The 17,640-nt window shown below is 34.0% G+C and overlaps 1 protein-coding gene across 1 annotated transcript in view; it reads right to left on the reverse strand.

Moving 5' to 3' along the window:
- The window catches only part of LOC140449216 (adenosine receptor A2b-like), a 304,878-nt gene that overhangs the window by 10,657 nt on the left and 276,581 nt on the right, over positions 1–17,640 (reverse strand). Inside the window, exon 4 of the mRNA XM_072542397.1 lies at positions 4,816–5,104. Coding sequence (XP_072398498.1) covers positions 4,816–5,104 — 289 coding nt within the window. The remainder of the gene's footprint in view (positions 1–4,815; positions 5,105–17,640) is intronic.

The raw sequence follows: 17,640 nt of genomic DNA on the forward strand, positions 1-17,640 counted from the left end.
TTGTTTATTCCTGGTATATCTCGTTATTCTTATTTAAAAAAAAATTGAAGTATATATCTTTTTATGTTTACAGCGACCGAAATGTAGCCCTTAAAGTTTTATTTAACACATCGTTTTCGATTGAAGTTGCAAAAGCACATACGGACACTTTGAAAGCTTCAACCAAAATCCAAGTGTGTGTAAAATATAAACCGGTATAAAAAAAATAACCCTTCCATTGAACTTGAAAAACACTCTTCTGAATTGCTTTTCCGCATTTCTTCCATCTCACTTTGTTGGTGAATGATCCTGTCACCTTTCAACATAACTCATTATTTACTGTGTCGATCCGTTTTCATTAGTCGTCCATACACGAACCAGCCTTCTTGGATTATTATTTGGAGGAAATAAATCACATTTTTATCAATCCTTTTGGACATCTGAGAAAAATATGTCCTCCTGTGAATTACACACTACAAATAAAGTGAATTGTAGCATCTACGAAATTGCTACAAATGAAAATTCTATAATATCGTAAAAAGCGCCAAACTTTGTTTTCTTTCATTTATGGCAATAATTTCAACGATAATAATATTCTCTTATAAATAATATATATATATATATATATATATATATATATATATATATATATATATATATATATATATATATATATATATATATATATATATATATATGTTCGGAGATAAATTTCTGAGGTCAGGTAAATGAAAGTTACTACCAAGTATGGGTTGGGAACAAGAAATAAGCGGAGGTGATCGTTTTGCCAGGAGAAAAACTGACAGTTTTGACAGAAGTAGGGAAAATAAGAATAATCCCGAACAATATAAAGAACTGGATAGAACTGTCAGCAGAAAGATAAAAGAATCAAAAGAAAAATGTCAAGAGATAGAAGAGCTAGAACGAAGACACGATAGTTTTAATATGCATAAAAAAATCAAGGAGTTTACTATACTTACAAGAAAAAACAGTTTGGTAGGTTAATAGACGAGAACAACAAACTTATTGTAGATAAAGAACAGTTACAGACTTGGGCAAATTACAAAAAAGATTTGTTTACGGATTATTGTCATATTTCTACGAACACTCTTGATCTGAATGGACCAAAAATATTGAAAAGTGAGATGATAAAAGCTATAGATCAAACAAAAGATGGGAAAGCAACAGGATGCGATGAAATACCAGTCGAATTTTTAAAAGTTTTTAACGAGAACAACCTGAATGTAGTATTGGAACTGTTTAATGAGATATACGATACTGGTCAAATTCCATCGGACTGGTTGAAATCTACATTTGTGCCCCTTCCCAAGAAATCGAATTTTAAGACGTGTAGTGAATATCTAGGCCACATATTGAGACACGATAAGTACCGTCTACTGCAATTGATTGTCCAGGGAAAAATAGACAGTAAGCGAGGGCCAGGCAGGAGAAGACACTCGTGGCTCCAAAATCTGAGGAAGTGGTTCGGGCTCACATCGGTCGAACTATTCAGAAGCGCCGCAAATAAGATCAGAATTGCCATGTTAATAGCCAACGTTCGCAACGGACAGGGCACTTGAAGAAGAAGTAGTGAATATCGCCTTATAAGTTTATTGAGTCACACCCTTAAAGCATTATTGCGTATTATCCATTCCAGAATACGGGCAAAATTAGAAGACAGCATAATTAAAACACAGTGCGGTTTTGGAACTCGAGAGCCGCTCTTGGTAATACAAGTCTTGATTCAAAAATGTCTGGATCAACAGAAAGATGTTTACTCCTGGTACCAGCAGAAAATCAATGGTTCTCTGACTACCCTATAGAACCGACTGTCTTACTCGCTGAAGTTGAAGATGCAATTAAATCGCTAAAGAGAAATAAATTCATAGGCATTGATTCAATACCAAGTGAAATACTACAGTTACTAGATAACAAAGGATTACATATCATCCACTCTATCTGTGTCGCAGTTGGAAATTCCGGAAAATGCCCATCTGATTGGTGTACCTCAATTTATATTCCGCTATACAAAAAAGGAACTACCAGATGTAAAAACTACCGCACACTGTCACTAATAGCAAATGCTAGTAAAATCTTGTAGCATATCATCAAAAACAGATTAAAAATCTATCTACATTACCAAATACCTCAGGAACAAGCGGAGTTTGTAAAGGGTAAATGTACATGTGAACAAATCATAAACCTGAGAAATTTCATTGAAAAGTCTAGAGAATTTTTTGTACCCATGATTATATGCTTCGTTGACTACCAAAAGGTATCTAATTGTGTAAGCTGGATAACTCTGTGGATAACTCAACGCCCATAGAAATGGGCACACCAATGCACCTGGTGACACTTATTAAAAATCTGTACCAGTCCAATATAGTAACAGTACGACTAGATCAGAAGTTCTCAAACCAATTCAACAGCGAAAGATATGTTAAACAAGGATGCATGTTGTCACCTGACTTATTCAACATTTATGGTAAACATGTCATGAGGATGGCTTTAGATGGATGGACCGGTGGAGTAACAGTGAAGCAGAAAATCGGAGACGTATTGGTATGGCAAAAAATGCGATGAGTTGCCTAACTAAAGTTTAGAGAGACAGATATGTCTCCCAAAATATTAATATGATACTGGTGAATACCCCTGTATTCTCAATATTTCTATACGGGGCACAGACTTGGACTCTTCGCGGACGCGAGTGCCAAAAAATTGATGCCTTTGAGATGTGGTGCTGGAGAAGAATGCTGCGCATACCTTGGACAGCTCACAGGACAAATGTTTTATTCTAAACCAATTCGGGATTAAAAAAAGCCGTCCACAATATGATTGCAACGTACTCTGCAATTTTTTGGTCACTTAGTTCGCAGTTTTAAATCATTAATGACTTGGAGCAAGCAGTTTGTGACGAATGAGAGTATATCTTTCAGGTAGAATTTGCTGTCTTATTCGAAAGTATGCCTGATCAAATAAGAGCTGTAATTAGTGCTCGTTAAGGTAATATACCCTACTAAAGAATCAGTACAGAACTGTTCCAGGCGATCCCAGTTGAACAAGCGGGTTTTCGACCAGAACGAAGCTGTGCAGACCAGGTAATGTCACTCACCACCTACATCGAAGCGGGTTTCCAAAGAAGACTTAAAACTTCAGCGGCATTTATTGATCTCTCGGCAGCTTACGATACAGTATGGAGAGAGGGCCTTATATACAAAATTCTCCGTGCAATCCCCTGTAAACCAATAGCACGCCTAATAGATAGCATGCTCAACGACCGAATGTTTCAAGTAGTGATGGGCACAGATATCAGCCTATCAAAGAAACTTAAGAATGGCCTACCACAGGGGTCAGTGCTCTCTCCACTACTATTTAGCTTATACCTAGCAGATATGCCGGAAACACAGTCAAGAAAGTTCGGATACGCCGATGACTGGGCCCTCGCTACACGATGCAGAATACTAGAAACGTCTGAAGAAGTTCTGACGGCAGACTTATATATATTGGGCAAATATTTTCGCAAGTGGCGACTTCAACCAAATGCATCCAAAACAGAAGTTAGTTGCTTTCACCTGAACAATAAACTTGCTGGAAAGGAACTCAACATACGGTTTGAAAATACCACACTTACCCACAACAAAACACCGAAGTACCTGGGCGTAACACTAGACAGAACGCTGTCATTTAAAGAGCATTTAATAAAAACTGCCCAAAAGTTGAGTACAAGAAATAACATTATACAGAAGCTCTGCGGTACCACCTGGGGAGCATCTGTTTCCACTCTCCGCTCTACTGCCTTAGCCCTTGTTTTCTCGACCGCTGAATATTGTGCTCCAGTCTGGCTACACAGTCCACACGTAAAAAAGGTCGACAATCAGCTGCACAGCACTATGAGGATGATAACTGGTACAATTAAATCAACTCCCACCCAATGGCTTCCAGTATTAAGTCACATCCCACCTCCACATTTACGACGAGTCGACGCACTTACACGTGAATACAAAAAGATCATGAACAATATAAACCTGCCGATACACCAAGATACCGAGGATGCACGAAATACCCGTCTACGTTCTAGAAAACCACCAATGAAAACGGCAAGAATGATACATGAGGAGTTCAACATCACGAATGCATGGTCCCAAGAATGGAACGAATATCAAAATAACATGCCCTGCATTACCCACAAACCACCAGGTTTTGATCTTCCACGCAAAACATGGTCCACTCGAACCAGACATGGCAGATGTGCATACATGCTACATAAATGGGGAAAGAACCCGTCTCCTCAATGTGACTGTGGTGAGAACCAAACCATCGACCATATTATTCAAGAGTGTCCCTCAAGATCCTACAATGGTAGCCCTGAAGACTTCCTGTTTGCAACTTCAGAGTCAAATGATTATATAAATACACTTGATGTTTGTTTGTAACTATTTAAAGTTTGTCAAATACCTATATTACTAGTGTTTGTGTATTTGTTCTAAATGTGTTGTAATTTCCATACGATAAATAAAATAAATAAATAACCCTACTAAATGAATAACAATTATTAAATTATAAATGTTTAAAATAAAAAAAAAAACATTTTTGTTTTATTGTAGGTTTTCAAAGCTTGTGAATTATTTTATTCTTTTTCCTTTCGTTTAATTTTAAATTTTATTTATTCTAAATACTCAATTGGGAACATTCTAAACTTATTAAAACGTCAATTTTTATGATCTGAAATCATACATTTCTAAGTAAACGATAATGATTGTTTGCGTGTGTGGACGTCTATTTAAATACAAAAAGCAGGAAGCTAATTACTGGGACAGTAACACATGTGCCACTTACCTGAAAGGGCAGCCAAAGGCCTAGAAACATGCCAGCGGTGATAGCGAGCGCCAGACCGTATCGTGGTGGCCCAGTTGTGCCGCCGCCGCCATTTAGCGGGGCGGTTCGTTGCGTTGCTTGTCTGGAGTGGCGTGTCTCGGAGCGAATGGCTCTGGCATGCCCTCGAGCAACAATATAAACGTATCCATAGCATACGAGTAGTACGAGGGCGCTAGGACCGTAGACGGCACAAAACATGAACAGTTGAATGGGTTTGGATACGAGAGCGCCGAACGAGCAGATCTCCGTGCTGAAACAATGAAAGAGCGGATTTAGAAGGAAATTTTACAGGTATAGTGTGGAGGTCTGGCAAATTGTGATAATGGTTGGAAAAAGTGGAAAATATTAAGGCAGTTTGCTTGGGTTTTATAAATAATACGAGTAAAACTGTAATGGTTGTGAACAGGGTCTTCCATTACTTAATAGAAATTATTTGTATTCAGGTTTTCGCTTACAAACATTATTTTAGAAGTAATGGTTTAACTTTAATGAAAATACAAGCTGAATATAGCGGCAAATGTCAACCATGGAAAAAATATTTCTGTTTGGCAGTATTGGTATGTTTTTATAATGTAAGGGAAAGGTGGTGGGCAAAGTGGCCATGCTAAGGAATATTTTTTTATCTTGAAGAAAATAAATAAGAAATACACTATACATAAACATACGATATCCTATACAGATTGAACGAATTTAAAACGGAACATACGAAATCAATGTATTTCGGCTCAACTCCGCTCTAGGTGGTTGGCCAACAAAAGGTTGTCAAATAATTATATTATAAAAATCCAATACTTCAGCGGGCTGCTGGATTCTGAATTCATTCAAGAACAAGTCAAAACTCCACCCAAATAGGTTGCCTAGAATCACTGAAAAAACTAGACTACACAAGCAGTTATTATGCTGTCAAACCACTTATCTTCCTTATAGTCCAAGAGATAGAGCCGAAATTTTGAACTGATCAGTAATATGACATTTCTCTATTGGAATATATTCATTGTAACTGGGTTAAGACTTTGCCTTACAGGCGGACGCCCCTCGTGGTACAGGGGGTGGCTATACAGGGATGAAGTTGTAATTTTTTTCGGAAAAATTAACGATCGATAATATGGCTGAAAATTTGCCCAGAGTAAGATCTTGGTATAACTAGACAAAATCCCAAAGGGCGGACGCGAGAGTGGATACATAAGGGGTAGCGGACAGGGGTGAAGTTGCAATTTTTTGGGGAAAAATTAACGATAAGTAATATGTCCGCCATTTTCATGGCTCATTATTTAGCCCCTAAAAACTCTAAATCCAAAAGGGCGGACAGCTGGGTTGGTACATAGAGCCATAAAACGGGGTCAAATGTATCACTTGCCTGCGCATTTTAGGTCTCGGTAACAATTTTCAAACTGATTTTATTATGATATTTTTATACCGATTGATTTGAAAATTTGTATGCTCACTTATGTTACTATTCTGAGAAGCGTCAAGTAGAGTTTTCCTCAAAATTTTCCAAAAAAATTTCCGTAAATGAAAATTTTCGTAATTTTTAAAGGTAAAATCTAATTTGTAGAATCCTTTCGATTTTCTGTATGTTTTTTTTTTTTTCAAACTAAAGTCATATTTACTTTACAAATCACATTTTTTCTTAAATATAAATATTTTACGAATTAATTTTTAATTGAATAAATGTTTGATATTTGATATTTTATTAAATTAAAGTAATTTTATAATGTTAACTATTAAATATCTTTAGTATAACAAATAGTAATTTTACTTATTTTTTATTACAATAAAAAGGTTTTTAAATTTATATTGCATAAATAATGGTTGTTCAGATATAAGAAAAATTTGATTTATTATTACATTAATAATCAAATACAAAATATATTATTTCTATTTATCAATAGGTAAAATTCAATTTGTAGAATTCCTTTAACATTTTACAAATAATTATTAATAAAATCAATTTAATAGTGGAATTATCAATTTTTTAAGTTTTGAAATTTACTTTGTAGATATTTTCAATATTTTTTTTAACTTTTAAATTGATTGAATTTTTTTTTCATTAGTTAATTATAATTTTACAAACTCTGTTTGGACATTAATTTTGCATCATTATTATTTTAAAATATTAAAATAATAATGATGCGCGTTCCATTTAGATCAGTAATTCTAGACGCATGCGCTATATGTAATAAGTATCAAGATGCTTTTATCCAACTTGGTGAAACTGACTTCGATTGTAATGAAGTTTTTGAAACCTTAGAAACTTTCATATGTCACTTATATGGACCAGGACTGACGAGAAAAATTCCAAAAAGAAAAGTAAACGATGTCAGATTTTCACTATTTAACCGGCAGTATAAGTTGCATGATGTAAACGAGCCTTTAAAAAAAAACTAAAAAATTTCGATGCTTCAAGCTTACCACCATGTCAAGATGAATTACACCAACATCTACTGCGAGCCCATTATATTTCAAATATTTGGACAAATGCTCATAAAAAAGTACCAACAGAATTGATTGTTGAAGAACATGGTTGGGATTTTGAAGATGAAACATATAAATTCAAATGGTTTAGTGGACCTCAGATGCCAGAATCAGTTCGAGAAGTAGTGATTGAAAATGAAGAAGGTAATGAATGTGATATTATTGAAAGTGAAAGTGACGAAGATGATGAATGTGATGACATCAATGAGATTGAGAAAAATGACGAAATTTTTAAAGTTTTTCTAAATTTTTTTTTCTTATCGGAAAAATCGTTTGAAAATTTTTGGAAAAAAATCATGGTATAACTGACAGAAAATCGAAAGGATTCTACAAATTAAATTTTACCTCAAAAAATTACGAAAATTTTCATTTACGGAAATTTTTTTGGAAAATTTTGAGGAAAACTCTACTTGACGCTTTTCAGAATAGTAACAGAAGTGAGCATACAAATTTTCAAATCAATCGGTATAAAAATATCATAATAAAATCAGTTTGAAAATTGTTACCGAGACCTAAAATGCGCAGGCAAGTGGTACATTTGACCCCGTTTTATGGCTCTCTGTACCAACCCAGCTGTTCGCTCTTTTGGATTTAGAGTTTTTAGGGGCTAAATAATGAGCCATGAAAATGGCGGACATATTACTTATCGTTAATTTTTCCCCAAAAAATTGCAATTTCACCCCTGTCCGCCACCCCTTATGTATCCACTCTTGCGTCCGCCCTTTGGGATTTCGTCTAGTTATATCAAGATCTTACTCTGGGCAAATTTTCAGCCATATTATCGATCGTTAATTTTTCCGAAAAAAATTACAACTTCATCCCTGTATAGCCACCCCCTGTACCACGAGGGGCGTCCGCCTGTAAGGCAAAGTCTTAACCCAGTTACAATGAATATATTCCAATAGAGAAATGTCATATTACTGATCATTCCAAAATTTCGGCTCTATCTCTCCGACTATTAGGCGAGCTCCTCTTTCCTTTAAAGGAGACAGATAGTTGAACGATATTTTATACAATGTCTATCACTGGGTATGGATTTATTTTTGTCCAAGTTTTATATTGGTCCACTATTTCAAATGCAGTTAAAACAGACATATATTAAATTGTATGTTCCGTTTTAAATTCGTTCAATCTGTATACCTAGCTACATTGAGCAATTTTAATTTTCACTTTATCTCGGTAAATTTTTTAGATACATATTTTTTATCCTAACTCTACCAAATCGCCACTTTGCCCTGCGGGGTGGGGCAAACAGGCCATAAGGTGGCCACTTTGCCCGATGTGAAATACAAAATTTAAACTGAATTGTATATTAAATGAAAGTGTATTTTTAAAATAAAAACATTATTGCCATCGTAGAAAAAAAAGTTTCACACCGAGTTTATTTACAAACGTCACAAATAAAGTCATTGTCTTCTTTTTCACACCCAGCTCAAGCTTCATGTACCCATTGTAAACAACTCGAATACTTTATCCATCCTTCATTTTCCCTTGAGTTGGAACATAAGTCTCCGCAGAAAAGGCAATCAGTATCGCTTCGCTGATTTTGATTTTGTTTTCTGCTTTGCTTTAAATTTTTCTTTGCTACCTTCATTCCTCTTGTTACCCTGCTTTCATTTTTTCAGTTCCAGCTTAATTTTCTTAAGCCTTCCCTTTTCTTCTTTTTCTTCTTTTGCGGCTACTAGTTCCATCTTGAAAGGGCTTGAGGTCAAAACTGCAGCTGTTCCTTTTTTTCTCGTTTGATAATAATTGCTTTAGGGATTGGAACAATATCCTGTGAGCCCTCAGCAAAAGTATAGTGCCCCTTGCCCTTGGAGTTGCTGATTAAATCACATGAAGTACTAAAATAAGTCAGTGGACTGGGCGGAAATGTTGAAGTACTTGACTTTGACGAGTCTTTAGAGATTAGAACGAATGCAGAGTTTGGATCTCCAGATCCTATGGTGACATTTTGTATGTGGTCATTGAAAAACATAGGAACTGAAGCGTTGGATGCAGAGGTTGCTGGTCGGAAATCTATCTCTCCAGAAGGCGAGTTCTCTTTACTTACAAGTGTAAGACTCTTGACGTCAAAGAATATTTTGTTGCGAATCTGCCAAATCTTTTCCTGGCACCACAGCAGAAGTTTCCTCTTGGTATTCAACACCCAGTTCTTAATTTTCAGCTTCTTGAAGAGAGATAGAATCTTGCTTGGAAATTTCTGTGGTCATGGTTGCAGCAAAATCCGCATAAGAAATCTTCTGTCTGTTTATAGAAACTATGTCACATTTTCCAAACTATTTTACCGCAATAGTTGGAGTAGCTGCAACTGGAAATGAATCTCCAAGAAGTTTAGATACCTGATACTGTGTCACTAATCTACCAGGATTATTACGCAAGAATCTTTCGATCGCTTGGACATAATAAGTATTAAAGGGCCCCATGAAAAAAACATCGAGTGGCTGCAGCTTATGACTACAATGGGAGGGAATGCAAACTCCAGTTGTGTGATTTTCTCTAGCCCTTTCAATGAAATCTAGATTTTTTGTATGGGTGAAATGTCCATCAAGTATAAGCAAAACTGAGTCGTCTTCGGATGGCTTTGAAAACTTGGAGAAAGAAGTGGTTAAGTGGTGAAGAAAGAAATGGTTAAACCATTGTGTGGAAATCTCAGCTTGCATCCACCCTCAAGGATGATAAACAAAAGCTGTTCTAGGTGAAGCGCCGTCTTGAAGTTCCACTTTCATTTGCTGTCTAGGGAAGATAATAAAAGGAGGAATAAAAACTCCCCCAGCTGACATAGAAATTACAAATGTGTTGAGAACACTTCTATCTACAGTTATAAGAGATCTGACTTGCCGTCGCCCTTTTAGAGCAAAAACCTTTGAAGACTTTGACTGGACAGTCATAAGTCCAGTTTCATCAACATTGTAAACCCTATGAAGAGGATACAAGTGATGTTTTTGAACAATACCCAAAATGTCAAAAAACTAAGTTACATTTGTTTTGTTAAATGCTTGCGCCTTCGCTGCTGAAGTCACCTCAGGTTTTCTTAACACAAGCTCAGGATGGCGCTTTGTGAACCCAGTTACCCAATCTTTTCCTGCTTATTTCGTTTCTTTATTGAAACCATGGGAAATGTTATTCCGTTTAAACAGTTGGTAAGTAAGCCTCCGCAAATCAGCTACAGTAATTACAAAAAAATATCTCCAAGAGATAATTTACCAACTGCTGTTCTTGTTCTTCGTTGAAAACAGCTCGAAAATGGCCTATTACTTTTTATTGTCAGTGGCGTCTTGATTTTTATTTAGTACATAGTGTGTTTATAGACACATTAGAGTATAACCTAGAAAGAGTTCAAAATTAAGACAATTTTGAAGATGAATTGCTAAATGAAGGCATTAGTAAAATCAAACAAAAATGTCATTTACCCAGGTATGTTAACAAAATTTAAATTTTTACCCTTATAGTTGTAAGTATTAAAATATTCACTTTGTTTAAATATAATAATAAATTTTTTTTTAAAGGTTAAAATACGTTTATTGACGTTTCAATTTCCACTTCGGAAATCGTTCTCAAAATACAAACATTAGTAAATTAATAAATTAAATAAATTTACTAATAATAATTATTCTAATAAAATTACAGTTTTCTCCTGAATTTTATTTTATACAGACCTATTGCTGATACTATAAATCTATATATATATATATATATATATATATATATATATATATATATATATATATATATATATATATATATATATATATATATATATATATATATATATAGATATATATATAAGAAATATGTAGAAAGAGAAACTTTAGTAATTTAATAATATTTCCGACAAATTATATCTCCCCTTCTCCATCGGAAATGTGTCGCCTCTAAATGCCAGCTTATATTTTCAATGGCACAGAGAATGCCCTTGAATCATATAATGTAGTCACTTGGTAACAAGCATGGGGCAAACGCGAATGGTTAAAAACTTGGATAAAAGGCAAAAGATTCGCTTTGACTTCAACAACTCAAATCAATGGAACGCCTCCCATAAAAGTTTTTGGAAGCGCCGTTATTTTTTAATTAATGAAATGAATAAAAAATACAAATGAGGTGATTTATAGCGGATTTTTGTAAGAGAAAGTTTGTAGTATAAAATATTGTTTTCTTCTAATACTTTATCGTAGTTTAGTTGGATTTATATACACAATATATACGGAGTAGAATGTGTACATTTGTTAAATGGAAATAATAGAAAAATAACTTAAAAAGAAAAAAGCAAAATTGAGAAATAAAATGAATAGAAATTAAAATTGACTAGGAGAGAGCAACGAAGTTGCAGTTCTGTCAAGAATGTTATATGATAACTAGCGAGCGGATTTTATGCTTAACTCATATTGTGCATATTTGGGAACTTTACCAAAGTTTGCATATTTTTAAAGAAACATGTACATTATGTGTCTATTTAAAAACATATTCGACACAAAATATTTCCCTGCACATGCGGCCGTACATTTTCGAGATCTACCTAAAGTCGGCTCATTCAATGCATTTTCGGTTTTTCTTAAAAAAAAAACCTGATATTTACCCACAAACTGCGCATAGTACGCTGTCATAAAATGATTGTAAGGATTTTTTACCGAAAAATCCAGATTTTATTTAATTTTATTACATTTAGTAGTTATAATTTTGTTGATTCTTTTATATAGCCTATTTCTAAGAAATATTTACACCTCTAATCATCGTTTTACGATTCTCTAACGGAAATTGAAATATTATTTAAATCAGATCACGTTTTGTTTGTCGAATAAATAGTATGGACCATCCGCTGGGCTTATGGATGATTAATACTGCTAATTTTTTTCAAACCGATAAAAGAGGATACTTATTAAATGTATGAACGGAATTAACAGCCGTTGGTTTGGCTAAAGGGAAACTAAATCAGTAAAATTAGTTATCTGTAGTCGGTCAATGCAAACGTTTAGTTTTTGTGTAAAAGTACTCTTTTTTATAAAACAAGATTACAGGCTTTATTAACTTTATAGCACGACATAGGTAACTTTTTTTCTCTTTCAAATGCCCTCCAATTACAAACGTGTTGCTGGTAGTAGAAATTATGGAAATAACAAGGCAGACACAGTCAAAAGAGCTCTAGAAGCTATCAGAAATGGAGTTTTATCTCAGAGAAAAGCTGCAATAGAATTTGGAATGCCAGTAAGTACTTTAAAAATAGATTAAAAAATAGGCATACAAAACAATAACGAAAGCTGAAGAGGACAACTTCACGTCTCATATTTGTAGCTTATCTTTATATGAATTTCCCTTGGATCAGACAAATTTACGAAGTTTAGTGGAAAATTATTTAAATCGTGATGGTCGAATTATTAAGCAATTTAAAATAACTTGCCAGGAAAAGACTGGCTAAATGCTTCCCTTAACCTAAATTCGTTGTTAACTCAACGTTTTGCAAGCGAACATCAAACGATCGAGAGCAGAAATCAGTGAAACCACTATAAAAGACTACCTTAAACAAATTTCAGAATGAACTCGTCGATGTCCCAGCTAACAACATTTGGAATTACGATAAAACAAATTTAAGTGACGACTCGGCAAAAAAAATTTAACAAAACGTGAACTAAATATCCTGAAAGAATGATGCATTTTAGTAAATCGGCAACATTAATAATGTTTTGTGGAAATGCGGCTGTAGAAATGCTACTTCTATACGTCATATTATAAATCCAATAAACTGTGGTCGACTTGCGTAGAAAATGGCCCAAATGGGGCACGGTACAACAGATCTAAAAGCGGATGGTTCGACACAGCTTTTTTCGAAAACTGGTTCACTTCTCTTTTATTGCCAATATTGAAACACATTCCTGGCATTAAAGTGTTGAAAATTGGTGAATTTTCAACACTTTAATTGGTGAAAATTTATCGTCCCATATATCATTAAAAGTTTTACAGCTTTCGACTGATGAAAATAGCTTGGTAAAATATTTTGGTAGAATACAAAACACTAAATGTTAACACCAACTTAATCCCAAAAAGAACCTTTCCCACCCTTTTGAAAAAATTAGTGTAAATGGCGGAAAAATTTGGAAAATGGCTTTAAAAAATGTGGCATTTTCTCCCTAAATGCAGAGGAAGTACTAACCAGAATTCCAAACTATAAAACTGATGTTGCGTAAGTACCTTCGAGAATAAGTGACGTTTTTTTTTAAATTTTCTTGCAGAAAAAAGGAGATTACAGTTGCAGAAAAAGCGGATAAGAACAAGCCAGTAAAAAAAATGACACAACAAGAAAATTAAAAACGAAAACTGGAATGGCAGTAAAAACTTAACATTGGAAGGAAAACTGACGAGGCTAGCAATCAAGCCAATAATCAGATTTGCGAAACAGGGAAAGAAAATCTACAAAATGAGGTCCTCGGAGACGTGGACAATAAGATAAACATAAGATGGCAAAAAAAACAAAACGGTTCAAAAAATACAATATTTTGGAAACACTACAGATATTACGTCTAATTCTGCATCTAATGAGAGCTATAGGAATAATGCAGATCTACAAGAGTTTTCCATTCGAGTTGGAGACTTGGTAATTGTATCCGACTACATGAACAGCTTTCCATCGATTAAGTTATAAGAGGTAGTAATAACTGTTACAGTTGAGTGCAAGTAATGGTACTGGATAGTAGAGATCTGCAAATTATCTCGAATCTGTATCAAAATCAGAAAGCAAGAATAAGAGTCGAAGGAAAACTGACAGAGGAAGTAAGTATACTTAGAGGAGTTCGACAAGGGTGCATACTTTTACCACTCTTATTCAACGTCTACAGTAAAGTGATATTTCAAGAAGCTTTATTGGATATTGTGGAAGGTATTTTGGTCAACGGAAATAACATTAATAATATTAGATATGCGGACGATACGGTCATATTTGCAAGTGTCATGGAAGATCTACAGTACATAATACAACATGTATACAATGCATGTGAAAGGTACGGACTGCAAATGAATCTCAAGCGAAATTAATGATATTCTTAAAAAAAACCACAAAATGTAGATAACCTGATCATCAATAATACAACGATGGAAAGAGTAACAACATATAAATCTTTAGGAACCTACCTAGGCTAACCGAAGATGGAGATCAAACAAAAGAAATGAGACCTTGAATATAAATGGCAAGAAACACGTTCATGAAATTGAAGAACTTACTTTCCAACCGTAACCTTAATCTAGTGATCCGCACAAGAATGCTACGTTGTTACGTTTTTTCTACTTTACTACACGGCATAGAAGCGTGGACAATAAAACAGTCTGTAATCAAAAAATTAAACTCCTTTGAGATGTGGTGCTATAGGAGAATCCACAGAATATCGTGGACTGAAAAAGTAACTAATATAGAGGTGTTACAAAGAATGAAGAAATAATGTGAAGTCATAAAAACTGTTAAAATTAGAAAGATTCAATATCTGGGTCATATAATGAGCGGCGAGAAGTACGTATTACTTAGATTAATTATGCAAGGGAAGATACAAGGAAAGAGAAACCCAGGACGACGTAAAATATCCTGGCTAAGAAATTTGAGAGAGTGGTTCGGTTGCAGCTCATTAGAATTATTCAGAAGCGCGGCCAATAAAATTAAAATAGCGATGATGATTTCCAACCTCCGATAAGAGAAGAAACCTGAAGAAGAAGAATGCTACTGGGTGAAAGAAGTTTATGGCAATGACCCGAAGTCGCCGTAAGAAAATCCTACCACTTTGTAATATTGATTTCACAGAGCCATTGGAACTTGGAGATAACCGATATTTCTTTCCAGTTGTAAAAAAAGCTTGTAAATCGTGTTATTGTTTATGTTTTGTTAAGAAATTAACATAATTTTGGTACTATGTGGAGTTCCACGTTTTCAGTTTTAGTTTTTTTTGTTTGAAATTTAAATGAATATATTTTATACCTAGCAAAATGTTTGTTACTGATTCATCTTGTAGGGTGACTTTAGTCCACACAATAATAATCGCAGAGAATAAATGTAAAATGTAACTTGAGACAAAGTCACTCGACACTAGCAGGTGACTTTAAAACCACAAATTTTTTTATTTTATAATAAAGTAAGAGCTTCTTGGTGTTTTAGTGTAATTTTTGTAAAAAAGTAGTCAAAAACTCAAGTACAAATAAAAAAAGAAATATACTTGTATATATTCAGAATACTGAAATCTACATTTAAACTTCAAAAGTGCGTCAGTCACCCCAAATTACGGTACTTCAGTCGTCAAAGACAAAAATGTCAATAAACCTCTAAAAATCCTACAAACAAGCTGAATTTTGACGAGAATGTCAATTTTATTACGCCAAAAAAGATGCAATTTACCACTTTTACCTCCAGGGCTTTTCCTAAGACCCCCTCGGAGTGTAGAGAAAACGGAGAAAAATCAATTTACTAAGAATCTGTAAGCCATAGAAATATTTCTTTTAATAGAAAATGTAGCTAAGATAACTTTAAACAAAAATGTTTATTGGCATTTTTGTGTAAAATTCCGTTCTCGCAGAAACAAGGCTTGAAGCGATCGGCGATTTTGACTGACAGTTAAGCGCGCGAAATCAATGTTGAATAAAGTTTGTATCAGATCGACGGTAAAAATGTTTTAATCCGAGTGTCATATCGATAAAAATTAAGATGTGTTTTAAAGCAATAGAGTGCAGCTTTCGTATGCAATTTGGATTCTGCCGCAAAAAAAGTTTTTATAAATATGATAAATACATTACCGTGGCGCAATTTTTGCCATTTTCTATGATTCTCATGAGTTCGCGTTTTTACCCCCTTAGGGGGGTAAGCCTGGGGATAAAAGTGGTAAACTTCTTTGCATATTTTTTTGGGTATCAAAATTGATGTTCTCGGAAAAATTCACCTTGTTTCTATGTCCTAGAAAAGGGCAAATTTTTTTGCCCTTTTCTAGGACAAATCTCTGATAAGTGGACTAATGAGTCTCCGAATTTTTAATAATTGTAAAAATTTTCGACTTATCGTCTTCTTCTTTTTAACCGGTTAAACGCAATTTGATGTAGTAAGACTCAACAGCAATTTTAGAAAAATAAATCTCTCGAATAATTGAAAACACTCAAATCGATTTTGTAATAAAAACACAAAAATCCAAGGATTTACTAGTAGATTGCAATCCGAAAACTTTACAAAGCTCAGCGGTTTTCTCATTGTCGAAAGTTTTAATGAAGATTTTTATATTGGATGTCCATAAAACCAATGTAGGTTGTAGGAAGTGATTTGGAGAGGAACAGTAGATAGATAAAACTAGTCATTATGATCTTTTGAATTACTTGGACCTGACTTGTATAATTTATTGACTTTTCCTTATACCCATCGTTCATTACATTGGTGCATCTCTAAATTATTCAAAATTTATTCACAATGTCTTTTATATTATAGTGTAAAACGAAGGAAAAATATTTTTTTTTTTTAAAGTTTTTTATAGAAAAATGTTAAATGTGTTTAACACACATATGAGTCCATTTTAATTGAGGTAAAGAAAAATAAATAGAAGACCTACTTAAAATCAATTTTTCTACCACCAACGACCGGTTTCGCATAATCCAATAAATGGTGAAATTTTATAAATGAAACTAATTTTTAATAATATAACATCACGAGTATTTCTCGACAAATAATTACATCAACAGTTTCCCTTTCTAATTCTGGTTGTTAATATAACTCTTCTCATATTTCATAACATTCCAACATGTAAGATAACACACTGCAACTTATACAGCTGTGAAGTCAAAGTCTACAAACAGAAGCGACAAAATAAAAAAAGCGGAAGGTTGAAAAAAAAAAAAGGAATCTCAGTGCAATGTCCATTGTTTACCAAAATAAAATACCCTCAATTAGCTCATTATTTCTTGTATCATGTGCAGCTTGTCTTATATTACTTTTCCAAGTACTTGGGTTCCTCTGTCTTTTGCTAGTCAGTGTTTTGGATAACCCGATTTGACTAGTCACATCTTCAGTTCAATTTGCAACTGCCGATATAATGGGTTCTCCAACCTCACTAACTATTAGAATCGCTACATTATATTCCGGAAACTGGCGGTCCTTTTCCCCTGTCCTTGTCTGAATCATGATCATTGCAATCTAAGATGTCTTTACATCCAAGAGATTTGTCAGTTTCTTCATTGTCATCGTCAGTAGGGTCTATATTTTCTATAGTTTTATTTTATTTCATTAATTGTGCTAAAATTATTAAATTGTTTAAAAATTCCTTACAATACAAGATAAATAAAGAAAAACCTACTCTAAATCTTTTAAGT

Source organism: Diabrotica undecimpunctata, chromosome 8 (genome assembly GCF_040954645.1).
Source record: "Diabrotica undecimpunctata isolate CICGRU chromosome 8, icDiaUnde3, whole genome shotgun sequence".
In the NCBI taxonomy this organism is placed as follows: Eukaryota; Metazoa; Arthropoda; class Insecta; order Coleoptera; family Chrysomelidae; genus Diabrotica; species Diabrotica undecimpunctata.